Below are 12,925 nucleotides of genomic sequence, written 5' to 3' on the forward strand. Positions count from 1 at the left end.
GTTGTAGGAGTTGTAGTCCTAGCATTTAGTGACCCTTTTTATGTGCTCATCGTGTGGTTGCAGTGTAAACCCACTAGACGGTTCCACAAGGAAACCAGGTGTGCTTTTCATCGTGTGTAGTGGCATTTCATCCTACAGGATTGTTTATTATTTGGAGTGTATTCGGTCCTAAATGTGTTTTTATTCTACAGAGCCTACTTTCTCGTATGCCCAACATGCCCTGGTCTAATGTAGGGTACTGTGTAGCTGCTAGCCCACTTGATGTATTTTTATAACTATTTTGTAATAAATTTGATATTTGTTTGAGCTGTCAGCCTCCTGTCCTGGTTATTCTGGACACTTACCTGTCTGTAGTGAACCAGACTGTGAAATCATAGGCATATTTACAATAAGAAGCTAATTGAATCACTACACCTATTTTTGTTCTTCATGGTGAACATTTTTTTCGGACGGATTTACTGGCAATGACCCAAGCAAATGGACAACGGATTACGAGCGCAGTCTGCACATGCGGCAAGGTCTGCAAAAACCTGAGAGGTCTGAAGATCCACCAGACTAAGATGGCCTGCCTCAGGAGGGAACAAGTGAAGCGACGCACAGGAACGGCAGCTGACGCAACAGTCCCTGTTGCGGTGAATGCAGTACCTGGTCAGATGGAGGAGGAGCCGGGTCCGGAGTCCCCCCACAGTACTCAGAACCTCCAAGCAACACAAGTCCCCCCTCCAAGCAGGAAATCGGAACATCGTCGGGTGAAGTGGCCTGCCGCCAACAGCAAGGAGTGGTCCAAACTGGATGAGGATGTAGACAAGACCTTGGAAGCCATCTCGAGGGGCAATGCTGACCAGAAACTCCAAACCATGTGCTCCCTTATAATGAGTATGGGAGCTGAGCGTTTTGGAGTGGAACAAAAGCAAGGAGCAAGCAACCCAGCAAAGCTCAACTGGCGGGAAGTCAAGATAAGTCAGCTGAGACAAGAGCTGAAATCCTTGAGATACCAGTTCAAGGCAGCCAAAGAAGAGGAGAGACTTGCTCTATCGGAACTCACTAACATCATAAGGAAGAAGCTCATCACGTTGAGGAGGGCCGAGTGGCACCGAAGGAAGGGCAAAGAAAGGGCTCGGAAGCGAAGCGAAGCGCCTTTATTGGCAACCCCTTTGCTTTCACCAAGAGGCTACTGGGCCAGAAGCAAAGTGGCCACCTTGCTTGCCCTGTAGAAGAGATCAACCACCATCTCAACACCACCTTCAGTGACACTTCAAGAGATCAAGAGCTTGGCCCTTGCAAGGGACTGGTGACACCTCCAGAACCAGTGTCCGAATTCAACAGTGCTGAGCCCACCCTGGCAGAGGTAAAAGAAGCTGTCAAAGCTGCAAGATCTAGTTCGGTACCCGGCCCCAGTGGTGTACCCTACAGGGTCTATAAGCAGTGTCCACGGATTCTCAAACGCCTGTGGAAGATCTTAAAGGTGGTCTGGCGGAGAGAGAAAGTTGCCGCCCAGTGGAGGCACGCCGAAGGCATCTGGATCCCGAAGGAAGAGAACTCTAGCAACATCGAGCAGTTTCGCATAATTTCACTGCTCAGCGTTGAAAGCAAGATTTTCTTTAAGATTGTGTCTCAACGACTAACAGAGTTCCTCCTGAAGAACGCCTACATAGACACCTCTGTCCAAAAGGGGGGAGTTCCGGGAGTGCCTGGGTGCTTGGAGCATACAGGAGTGGTGACACAGCTGATCCGGGAGGCAAGGGAAAGCAAAGGAGACTTGGCAACCCTCTGGCTTGACTTAACCAACGCCTATGGATCTATCCCACACAAGCTTGTCGAAACAGCACTGACGAGACATCACATTCCTGAGAAGATCTGCAACCTCATCATGGACTATTACAACGACTTCAGTGCAAGAGTCTCCTCAGGCCAAGTAACATCTGCCTGGCACCGCCTGGAGAAGGGCATAATCACCGGCTGTACCATCTCGGTGTCACTCTTCTCCTTGGCCATGAACATGATTGTTAAGTCAGCGGAGGTAGAATGCGGAGGGCCCAAGTCAAGATCTGGGACCCGGCAGCTGCCCATAAGAGCCTTTATGGACGACTTAACAGTGATGACTACATCTGTGCCTGGGTGCAGGTGGCTCCTTCAGGGGCTTGAGAAGCTTATCTCATGGGCGAAGATGAGCTTCAAGCCAGCAAAGTCAAGGTCTCTGGTCCTGAAAAAAGGTAAAGTGGCCGATCAGTTCCGCTTTACATTGGGAGGGACCAAGATTCCAACAGTGACCGAAAAACCTGTCAAGATCCTGGGTAAAATCTTTGACAGCTCCCTGAAGGATGCAGCAGCAGTTCAGCAGACCAAGAGTGACCTGTCTTCTTGGCTCACAGCCATCGACAAAGAGAAGACCATCAGCCAATTTCTCAGGAGATGGCTGGGGCTCCCTCGGTCCTTAAACAGCATCGCCCTGTATGGCCATTCCACCAAGCTGCACCTCCCGTTCAGTGGACTTACAGAGGAGTTCAAAGTCACCCGCTCCATTGAGGTGATGATGTACAGAGACTCAGCAGATGTCAAGGTGACCTCGGCGGGAATTCTTGTCAAGACCGGGAGCAAGTGGCAGGCTCAAGAAGCTGTTAGCAGAGCGGAGGCAAGGCTGAGGCATAAAACCTTGGTTGGAACCGTGGCAATGGGGAGGGCAGGCCTTGGTAGCTTTCCCAAGCCACGCTACGACCACACTCGTGGAAAGGAGAAGCGCCAACTGATCCAAGAGGAGATACGTGCTGAAGTGGAGGAAGAACGCTGCAGCAAGATGGTCAGCATGTCCAAGCAAGGGGCGTGGACTAGGTGGGAGCATGCAGAACCCCGCAAACTCACCTGGGCAGAGCTCTGGAGAGCTGAACCTCTGCACACAAAGTTCCTCATTCAATCAGTCTACCTGCACATCTGGGGCCTGGCAGATATGCCTGAGTGCAAGTTGTGCCAGAGGAGGGGCACCATGGAGCACATTCTGAGCTGCTGCCCAAAGGCGTTAGGAGAGGGGCGGTATCGCTGGCGCCACGACCGAGTTCTTAAATCCTTGGCGGATTCCATCTGCACAGCGATACAGAACAGCAAGACCCAGGTCGCCCCGAAGCAGTCAATCATTTTCGTTAGAGCGGGGCAGAGGGCAAAACACCAGCCCAACTCCCCAGGAGGACTCCTCGCTACCGCTCGTGACTGGCAGCTCCAAGTTGACCTGGGAAGGCAACTCAAGTTCCCAGCTAACATAGCTACCACTTCACTCCGCCCAGATATGGTGTTAACATCGGAGTCCACCAAGCAAGTGGTCCTGCTGGAACTGACTGTCCCCTGGGAGGACCGAATTGATGAGGCCAATGAGCGCAAGAGGGCCAAATACTCTGAGCTCACCACAGAGTGCCGCAGCAATGGCTGGAGAGCCCGCTGCGAGCCAGTTGAAATCGGGTGCAGAGGTTTCGCAGGACATTCACTCCAGAGAGTGCTCAAACTCCTTGGAGTTAGAGGACTGCAGTTGAGGAGAGCCACCGAGAACTTCCTCGAGGCTGCAGAAAAGGCCTTGCGGTGGCTGTGGATCCGTAGGGGGGATCCGTGGTGCGCTACTTGGACACAAGCCGGGGATTGATCACCCCCGGCTGGGTCGCCCGGGTGAGGGTGTATGATTATTAAAGACCCGAAACACCCTGTGACCCCGGGTTAATCACTGATGACGTGTCCAAGTATCACCGTAAGGTGTATTCAAGTTCTTTAGATAAGGCGTTCCCAAGGTGTTTTGGGCCCACCTCAATAACTTCAGTTTTTTTCAGACTTTAATAAAAGGAAATTGTGGGTTTTTATGGGTTTAGGGTTAGGGTTAGGTAGGCCTCCAGTTTAGTCAGCTGCTTTGTTTCATGTGGATGCATTGATAAGTACAGCTGTGTATTGACTGCATAACAGTGAAAATGACTCAAGTGTTTCCTTATTATGTGACCTAGAGGAAGCAGATATAGAGTGAAGAGGACTGGTTCAAGTACAGACCCTTGTGGAACACCATAGCTGACCATAGTAGTTTCAGAGGAATTATTGTTAGCGAGTACAAACTGAGATCAACCTGGTAAATATACTCTAAACCAGTTTAGTACATCCTTTGATGCCAATGACATGTTCCAGTCTCTGTAGTAGGATCAGGTCAATGGTATCAAAAGCTGCACTAAGATCTAATAAGACCAGCACAGAGACGAGAACCTCATCTGATGCCAGTAGAAGGTCATTAGTAACTTTGACTAGTGCTGTTTCTGTGCTATGATGAACATTTAAACCTGACTTACTCAACAATTTTGGAGACATAAGGAAGACTTGATATTGGTCTGTAGTTGGCCAAAACTTATGGATCCAGAGTTGTGTTTTTTTTTTTTTTTTGAGAAGGGGTTTAATTACTGGCTGCACGGTGGTGCAGTGGTCAGCACTGTGGCCTCACAGCAAGAAGGTTCCGGGTTCGAGTCCCGGCTCGGGCGCGGGATCTTTCTGTGTGGAGTTTGCATGTCCCTATGCCTGTGTGGGTTCTCTCTGGTACTCCGACTTCCTCCCACCATCCAAAGACATGCAATTGGGGACTAGGCTAATTGGATACTCTAAATTGACCGTAGGTATGAATGTGAGTGTGAATGGTTGTTCGTCTCTGTATGTTGGCCCTGCAATGGACTGGTGACCTGTCGAACCCCGAGGCGAACCCCGCCTCTCGCCCGTAGATGCTGGGATAGGCTCCAGCCCCCCCACGACCCTTACTAATAAGGAATAAGCGGAGGACGACGATGGATGGATGGATGGTTTAATTACTGCTACTTGAAAGGACCTTGGGACATAACTAGATAACATTGACACATTGATCATATCTAAGGGAGAGGCACTAACTAGGTATAAAGAGTCTTCAAGTAGTTTAGTTAGGACGGGGTCTTGGAGACAGGTCGTTGGTTTTGAGGAGGAAATTGTTGTGCTCATGAAGGTCAATGTCAGAAAAACTATCAGAGGCAGCTGTAGGACCTTGGGGTCATTTTTGACCAGGACCTTTCCTGCAGCTCCCACATAAAGCATGTGACTAGGACCGCCGTCTTCCATCTGTGAAGTATCGCTAAGATTAGGAATATCCTTTCCCAGGGTGATGCTGAGAAACTGGTGCATGCATTTATCACTTCTAGGCTGGACTACTGCAACTCTCTCTTGTCAGGATGTCCTAAATACTCTCTAAAGAGTCTCCAGCTGGTCCAGAACGCTGCAGTGAAGGTTTTGACGGGAGTGAAGAAGAGAGAACACATCTCTCCCACTTTAGCTTCTCTTCACTGGCTTCCTGTAGGATCTAGAACTTCAAAATCCTTCTGCTGACTTATAAGGCTCTCAATGATAAAGCTCCATCCTATTTGAAAGAACTCATTAGTCCCTACTGTCCTACTACCAGAGCACTCCGCTCCCAGAATGCGGGTCTTTCAGTGACTCCCAGTATCTCTAAAAACAGACTGGGAGGTAGAGCCTTCAGTTACCAGGCTCCTTTACTGTGGAACCAGCTCTCTCCATGGGTCAGAGCGGCAGACACTTTAACTACGTTCAAGTCCAGGCTTAAGACCTTCCTTTATGACAGAGCTTTCAGTTAGGACTGGTTCAGGTAGCTCTGAACCATTGATAGCTATGCTGCTATAGGCTTAGACTGCTGGGGGACACATCAGGTTACATGGAGCCCTTCCCTCCTCTCCTCTCCTCTCCTCTCCTCTCTTCTCCTCTCCTCCCCGCACATTTTTGGAACTGTCATTACCATTACTTATTGCACTTTGTAGTTTGGCCTTGGTGTCTCGCAGTCTCTCTGTGTTTCCACAGTTCCACCAGAGCTCCAACCGCCGCCTGCATCACCCCCCCCCCCCTTATTCCCTACTGTTACACCGGCCTGCGTTCCCCTCCCATGAACCAGTCTGCCATCCAGTCCCCCATCAAGCTGGCTTGCTCTCCCTGCCTCCCCTTCCAGAAGCTTCCTTCTTCAACTGTTACTATCATTTCCATGTTCCCCACATTTTGCATTGTAAACTGTTTTCTTGTCTGTAACAACATCTACTGCACGTCTGTCCGTCCTGGGTGAGGGATCCCTCCTCTGTTGCTCACCCTGAGGTTTCTCTGATTTTTCCCTGTTAAAAGGGTTTTCTATGGAGTTTTTCCTCAGTCGATGTGAGGGTCTAAAGGCAGAGGATGTTGTTATGATGCCATGTGAAGCCCTTTGAGACAAACTGTTTGTGAAAACGGGCTCTACAAATAAAATTGCCTTGCCTTGCCTAGGACCAGATATACACTTTAAGATTCCTGAGGTTATGGGTGCCGTGTTGTCAGGGAGTGAATTTTCACTCTAATAAGTAGAATTTTGTCATTAAAAATGAGGTGACGGGCATGAGGAATTCCTCCACTTCACGTGTGCAGATGGCCTGGACGCTGACCTGCTCCTGAGAGGCATACAACAGACTCTATCACAATGCAATACTAAAAAAAAACATGTGTGTTGGACAGTGTTATGATGCCATTTCATTTATGTCAGGCTCCAAAAGTGCCGTTCAGCAGAGATTTAAAAAGAATGTGCAATAATCATTGTACAGTCATTGTCATGCGCACAGGATAAACCTCATTTTGGTTCAAGCAGCAGCACTGTGTTGTACAACTTTTTCTCCAACTCTGTCGCGGATGATCTGTTCATCACGTGGCGTTGGTGGCAATCCGAAAATCTCTGCCTGCAATACAGGCGACACTTCTGGATATCAGGTCTCGGCTTAATGCACGGAGGAAAACTGAGGCCAGGGCTGTGAATGGACTTTTTCATGAACAGTTTGTCCTGCTTCTCTCAGTCTTTGAGGATCTATTCTGGGTCACAAAATTCATGTCCGGCCAGCTCCAATCTCTCACTCTTGAGCTTTCGTACACAATAAACTCATCAGAGTCACTCATAACAACATTGTCAGACAAACACATAGAAGAGTCATGTATGATATTCGAGACAGCGCAACCAACCTGTTCCCTAAAGCCGGTATGAACCAGGACAGAACATGAAAAAAAGACGAACAAACCCTCTTCAAATCCTTTTGTCGTTGAGGCCCCAGTTGAGCGCACACCTGTTACATCTCCAGATGCTCTGCGCACACATTGTTATTACCCCGTAATTGACAGACTTGTCGGTGAAATGAGAAGACGTTTCTCAACTGAGGCCAGAAGTGTTTTAATTGGAGTCTCAGCACTCAGCCCCAAACATGCGTCTTTCCTAGAAAAAAAATGTCTGCAACCCATGGTGCAGTTCTATGGAGTGCCTCACAGCAGAGCAACTCCAAGTCCAGCATCTGCTGGAAAGAAAGAAAGCACAGGGACATGTAATGAATGACACTGTGGGATTTCTAACTTTAATGAGACCTTACTGGGATGCTTTTGTGGATTTACACAGACTCATCTGTATTGCACTGACCCTGCCCATGACCACTGCTTCGTGCGAACAGAGTTTCTCCTGCCTCCTTTGGATTAAGAACTATCTATGGAATAGCAGCGGTGATACCTGAAACAGCAACTTTGCCCTGCTATCCATAAACATCAAATGACAAAGACTTTGGATATTAAGTGCATCATTGACATATTCATCTCCAATCACAAAAACACCAGATTGTACTCATTTGAAAATCTCTACTTGGTGAGTTTCAATCTTGTTTTTATTTTTGGGGGGAAACTTTTCTAACTTTGTTATTGCGTGTTGTGTTTTGCCTGTTCCATGCTCTTCCTTGCTTGTCTTGTTGCCTAATTAATGTGTTTGATTTAATGGAGATGTGTTTTGACTCTTGGCTGTTGTTTGGTAGACAATATATGGCTTAAAGTCAACTTGAGAAAATGTGCGTTGTTGATTCGGGTGTTCTGTGTATCAGTGTTTGCCTTATTGACCCACTCTTACCCTATATTGGTCTCATAGCCTTCTATATCTACCGTATTGTCACTCGGATCCAACAGCTGTGCTGTTAATGTAAATATCAAATAGCTAGCATGTCTCTCTCTCTCTCTTTCTTTCTTTCTTTTTACTCTCCCCTTTACTCCTATGACCAATCATATGCATGTCTTTGTCACTAATACCCTCTAATATCTCCAGTCCAGACCTCAACCATATTGGGCAGCCAACAGTATTGCACATTTTTATTCGTTGAAAGTTAAAAGCAGAAGGGAGACAAATCACAAGAGTGCTGGTTTCAACAAACCAGCCTGTTTAATATCACATAATAATATCACTCTGCGTTGTTCACATGATCAGGCGCTGCAATAATATGCAATTTGTGTGCTCAGTGTGGTATTCAGCATAAACAAAAAACATTGGCTGATGAGGTAGCCCTTCAGTGTGGACCTGGATGCTTTTGCACACACCCACTTCTGAAAAAATGTGTCCACGTGTAGCCAAGACTACCTCCAAATGTGATTTCAGTGCATTCAGATCTCAGGAGCATTCAGGATCTGTTGAGTGTTGGAAAAGCTGGTAATAATGCAGATTATTTCCAATTAGATTGCTCAGGACAGATCCAGATTTGTGCAATAACACCAAATCTGTGAATTAACAATGGATGTTTCTGCTTAAAAAAATCACTGCTTTGAAAAAGTTAATTCATTTTTATTGTATTGTTTGAAGGCAGTAATCTCATGAGTACTCTCACTGAAATTTGAAAAGTGATCTGGTTTCCTTTCAAAAGGGCTTTCACGCAAACATCTTTACTGCAAAGCCACATGGGTGCCTATTTTAAGGCTAATAAATGCTACATGGCATTTTTAAACCACTTTGCTAGATTGATAATATCTCAAACCCAAATGTAGAAGAGGAACAATACATTTTGCTTGTGGCAGTTTTTTGACGCATTATTTACTCCTGGTGGAATCTCCTGCTTGCCCTCAGGCACTCCCGTGGGCTGCCACTGCCTTTGCAAATTTAAGATAAATCCATGTAGATTTCCTCAACTGATGGTGAGACATTGTGGACCAGCCAAAATGTCTCACCATCCCTTAGAAACCTGTTTGAGTTGTTTTTTCAATGTTACCATGTAATAAGATGGATAGATAGATAGATAGATAGATAGATAGATAGATAGATAGATAGATAGATAGATAGATAGATAGATAGATAGATAGATGGATGGATGGATGGATGGATGGATGGATGGATGGATGGATGGATGGATGGATAGATAGATAGATAGATAGATAGATAGATAGATACTTTATTCATCCCTAAGGGAAATTATGTTGCCGTAGCAGAATACTATAAAAAAAAATACAATGGAATAAAATAAATGTGAAATAATGTAGAAGAAGAGTAGAAACAAAAATAAGAATGGACAAAACACTTGAAAAACACAAGATAAATAAGAGGGTAGGTAAGGTGCAGTGGCAAAAGGATAATGATACTGATAATAATAATACTGATGATATCGTGGAATGTAATTGTAACTAATAATATAGTATATAGTATAATAATAGTAGTACAGTATATATTGTATATAATATAATATCATATAATATAGTACTGTATAATTGTCTGTATAATATTGATATATAAGTGTATGATATGTACACAGATATTGTATATGATGTATAGCATAAGTCTATAAATAAATACTTGACTGTACAGGATATACATACAATAGGTAATATGAATAAAAGAACATGTAATTACATTGTGCAAAAGACAGTGAGAGGTAACAGGATGGAAGGATTAGTGCAGTTCTGTGATTGTGGCTCTGAAAGAGGTAGCAGAGCTGTAAAGTCTAATTGCAGTAGGACGGAACAATTTCCTGTATCGTTAGGAAAAGCTAAAGAGCAGCTTCAGGAACAGTCTCATTCAACCCCGCTGCTCGAACGGTGTCTTGTGGAGGTGGTGAGAGGGATTGTCCATGATTGCTAGCAGTTTTGCCAGCACCTCCTCCAGGGTGACAAGCCTGGATCCAACAACAGACTCAACTTTCCTTATCAGTTTTTTTCTGTCTGTTGGCATCCTTTACCTTGATGCCCGCACCCCAGGACACTGCAGCAAAGAAGATGGTGCTCACAATAACAGACTGGTAAAACATCTGCTGCATCTTATTGCAGACATTAAAGGACCTGAGCCCCCTCAGGAAGTAAAGCTGGCTCAGGCCACTTTTTAACCTGAATCAATTACTTTCATGAGAAAAACCTAATCTATTTCTGGTTCTTGTACAGTTTGTTGGATACCCATGGCGCTGCCTGCAGTCTTTCTGTCTGAAGACCAGTTCACCTGCTCCATCTGCCTGGAAGTGTTCACCAATCCAGTGTCAATACCATGTGGTCACAGTTTCTGCCAGGCCTGCATCTCCAGCTACTGGGACGGGGGAGGAAGTGCCAAGGTCTACCAGTGTCCCCTCTGTAAAGAGACTTTCGGCCACAGACAAGAGCTACATATCAATCGAACTCTGAAAGAAATCACAGAGCAGTTCAAGAAGATTGCTACTCCTAGAGTTGCGATGGATGGAAGGGTTGGAGGAGGTATGGAAAATGCCAATTTACACCCTAACCATCAACATCACCTGGCTCTGTCACCTGGCCTCAGAGGGCCAGGTGAAATGCCTGAGAGCATCTTTGCTGAGATGATGAGTCGTTTTCAGCAGCTACCAACTCCTGGAATGCGCCACGACCCACCTCCACCCTACTCACCTCCTCGCAGGTACCAAACCCCACTCCCTAGACTACATTACAATTGCTTTCAAACTATTACAGCTTAAAAGCTTCCAGGGAAATTGGATGTTGAGACATATAAATATGAGATTTCAGTTATTTGATATATACGTGAAATATCAAAAATATTGGCAAAACAAACTGCTGAAACCATATTTACCAATAGCATAAAGGTTTGTTTCTTTCAGTCAGAGGTGGGGTTTCTGCAAGAAATTCTTTCTGGTAAACAATTTTTGTGTCTCAGAGGAAGGTCTGCTCCTGTAGCTCCCATTGAAGAGTTGAATTTTTTGCCAACATTTCTAGCTAAATGGTCTGACAAAGAGCAACAGCAAAACTGATGGTGACCTAAGTCACAACATGATTTTATTGTTACAACAGGTACACTCTGAACAGTCCAAGTGATTCCTCTCCCAGTCTGCCTCTGTGTCCAATCCACCTGAGAGGTCGGGAGTTCTTCTGTCAAACTGATAACAGCTGTGTGTGCAAGATCTGTGTGGAGAAAGGAGAGCATCATGGACACAACATCATTCCTGCAAAGAGAGAGTGGAACATTAAGAGGGTATGTGTCAGTTAGGCAGAACTGTCAAGTCAAGTCAGTTTTATTTGTATAGAGCCAAATCACAAAAAAAGTTATCTCACGACACTTTACAAGTAGAGCAGGTCTAGCACCACACTTCTTCAATGAATTTACACCCAACAATTCTCCATGAGCAAGCACATCCTGCAACAGAAGTGATGAGAACCTTCCTTTTAACAGGCATGAACATCAAGCAGATCCAGGATCAATGGGAAAGGCCATCTGCTTTGACCGGTTCAGGGGAGAGAGAGCAGAAAAGCAGGGCAAAGACAAAAAACAGATAATGAAGAAGGGGGAAAGAGAGCAGGAGAGCAGAGCAGAGACAAAGACAGATAATGGAGGAAGACAGATATACAGAAGGAAAGAGAAGGGCAGAGATAAAGAGAGATAGAAAGGGGAAGAGACTGATGGACTGACAGGGACGTGAGCAGGTGATGCTAAGGGTGGCAGCTTGAACCTCTTCAGGTCTGTAGGCTCCTCCAGTAGCAGCATCAGTCAGGGATCTGGGAAGTGGGGAAGCACAGAGGCTCCAGAGAAGAAGACAAATGAGTAATGTAAATTAATATTGGAGAACAGAGAGGACAGAGAGGAGGAGAGAGAAGCCAGTGTATCATTGGGGATCCCCCAGCAGTCTAAGCTGATAGCAGCATATCTAAGAGCTAGCCTCAGCCAGCCTTAATTATAAGCTTTCGCAAAAAGGAATCTCTCAAGTTGCTCTTAAAGGTCAAGAGGGTGTCTGCACCCTGGACTAAAACTGGGAGACAGTTCCACAGGAGGGGAGTCTGATAGCTGAAGGTTCTGGCTCCCATTCTACTTTTAGAGACTATAGGAACCACAAGTAACCCTGCATCCTGGGAGCGAAGGTTTTGTGTTGGATCATAGGGGACTATGAACTTTGTCAGATATGAAGCTGCCCGATCGTTGAGGGCTTTGTATGAAGAAGAATTTTGAAATCTATTCTGAATTTAAAAGGTAGCCAATGCAAAGAAGCCAGTACAGGAGCAATATGGTTTCTTCTGCCAGTTCTACTCAATAGGCACACAGCAGCATTTGGACTTACTAATACTGCCTGAAAGGAGGGAATAGCAGTAATCCAGCCTGGACGTGACAAAAGAATGGAGTAGTTTTTCCTGCATCTTTTGAAACAAGATGTGTCTGATGTTAGCGATATTATGTATGTGAAAGAAGGCAGTCCTAAAGATTTGTTTAATGTGGGAGCTGAAGGACAGATCCTGATCAGAGATAACCCCTAGGTTCCTTACAATATTGCTGGGGGCCAGGGTAAAGCCATCCAGGGACCCATCTCATTAGATAAGGTGTTCCTAAGGTGTTTTGTGCCAAGCACAATAACTTCAGTTATTTCAGAGTTTAATAAAAGAAAATTTTGGGTAATCCATGTTTGTATAACATTTAGACAGGCATCCAATTTAGTCAGCTAATTTGATTCATGTGTATGCATTGATAAGTACAGCTGCATGTCATCCACATAACAGTGAAAATTAATTGTGTTTCTTTATCATGTGACCTAGTGGAAGCAGATAGTTGTCTACTGTAGACCAATAATTTTGTCATCCTTTTGTTTTCCGCTTTACTCATACCATCACTTTTTCAACAGCTACACAGCAATTATTCTACACCACT

General features: G+C 45.4%; 1 protein-coding gene and 1 pseudogene across 2 annotated transcripts in view; both read left to right on the forward strand.

The window, feature by feature from the left end:
* Window positions 1-12,925, forward strand: part of LOC147256971 (E3 ubiquitin-protein ligase TRIM21-like) — a 34,429-nt gene that overhangs the window by 6,369 nt on the left and 15,135 nt on the right. Inside the window, exons 1-3 of one of the 2 annotated variants that reach the window (XM_086210700.1) lie at window positions 7,595-7,678; window positions 10,216-10,696; window positions 11,086-11,266. In XM_086210700.1, coding sequence (XP_086066826.1) covers window positions 10,230-10,696; window positions 11,086-11,266 — 648 coding nt within the window. In that variant the 5' untranslated portion in view covers window positions 7,595-7,678; window positions 10,216-10,229. Of the gene's footprint in view, window positions 1-7,594; window positions 7,679-10,215; window positions 10,697-11,085; window positions 11,267-12,925 lie in introns of those variants that run through there. The other variant, XM_086210699.1, reaches the window with a different exon arrangement.
* Window positions 858-3,662, forward strand: LOC147256972 (uncharacterized; annotated as a pseudogene).

This window comes from Aulostomus chinensis, chromosome 8, assembly GCF_037954235.1.
Source record: "Aulostomus chinensis isolate RoL2024-O1b breed Wild chromosome 8, RoL_Achi_v1.0, whole genome shotgun sequence".
Taxonomy (NCBI): Eukaryota; Metazoa; Chordata; class Actinopteri; order Syngnathiformes; family Aulostomidae; genus Aulostomus; species Aulostomus chinensis.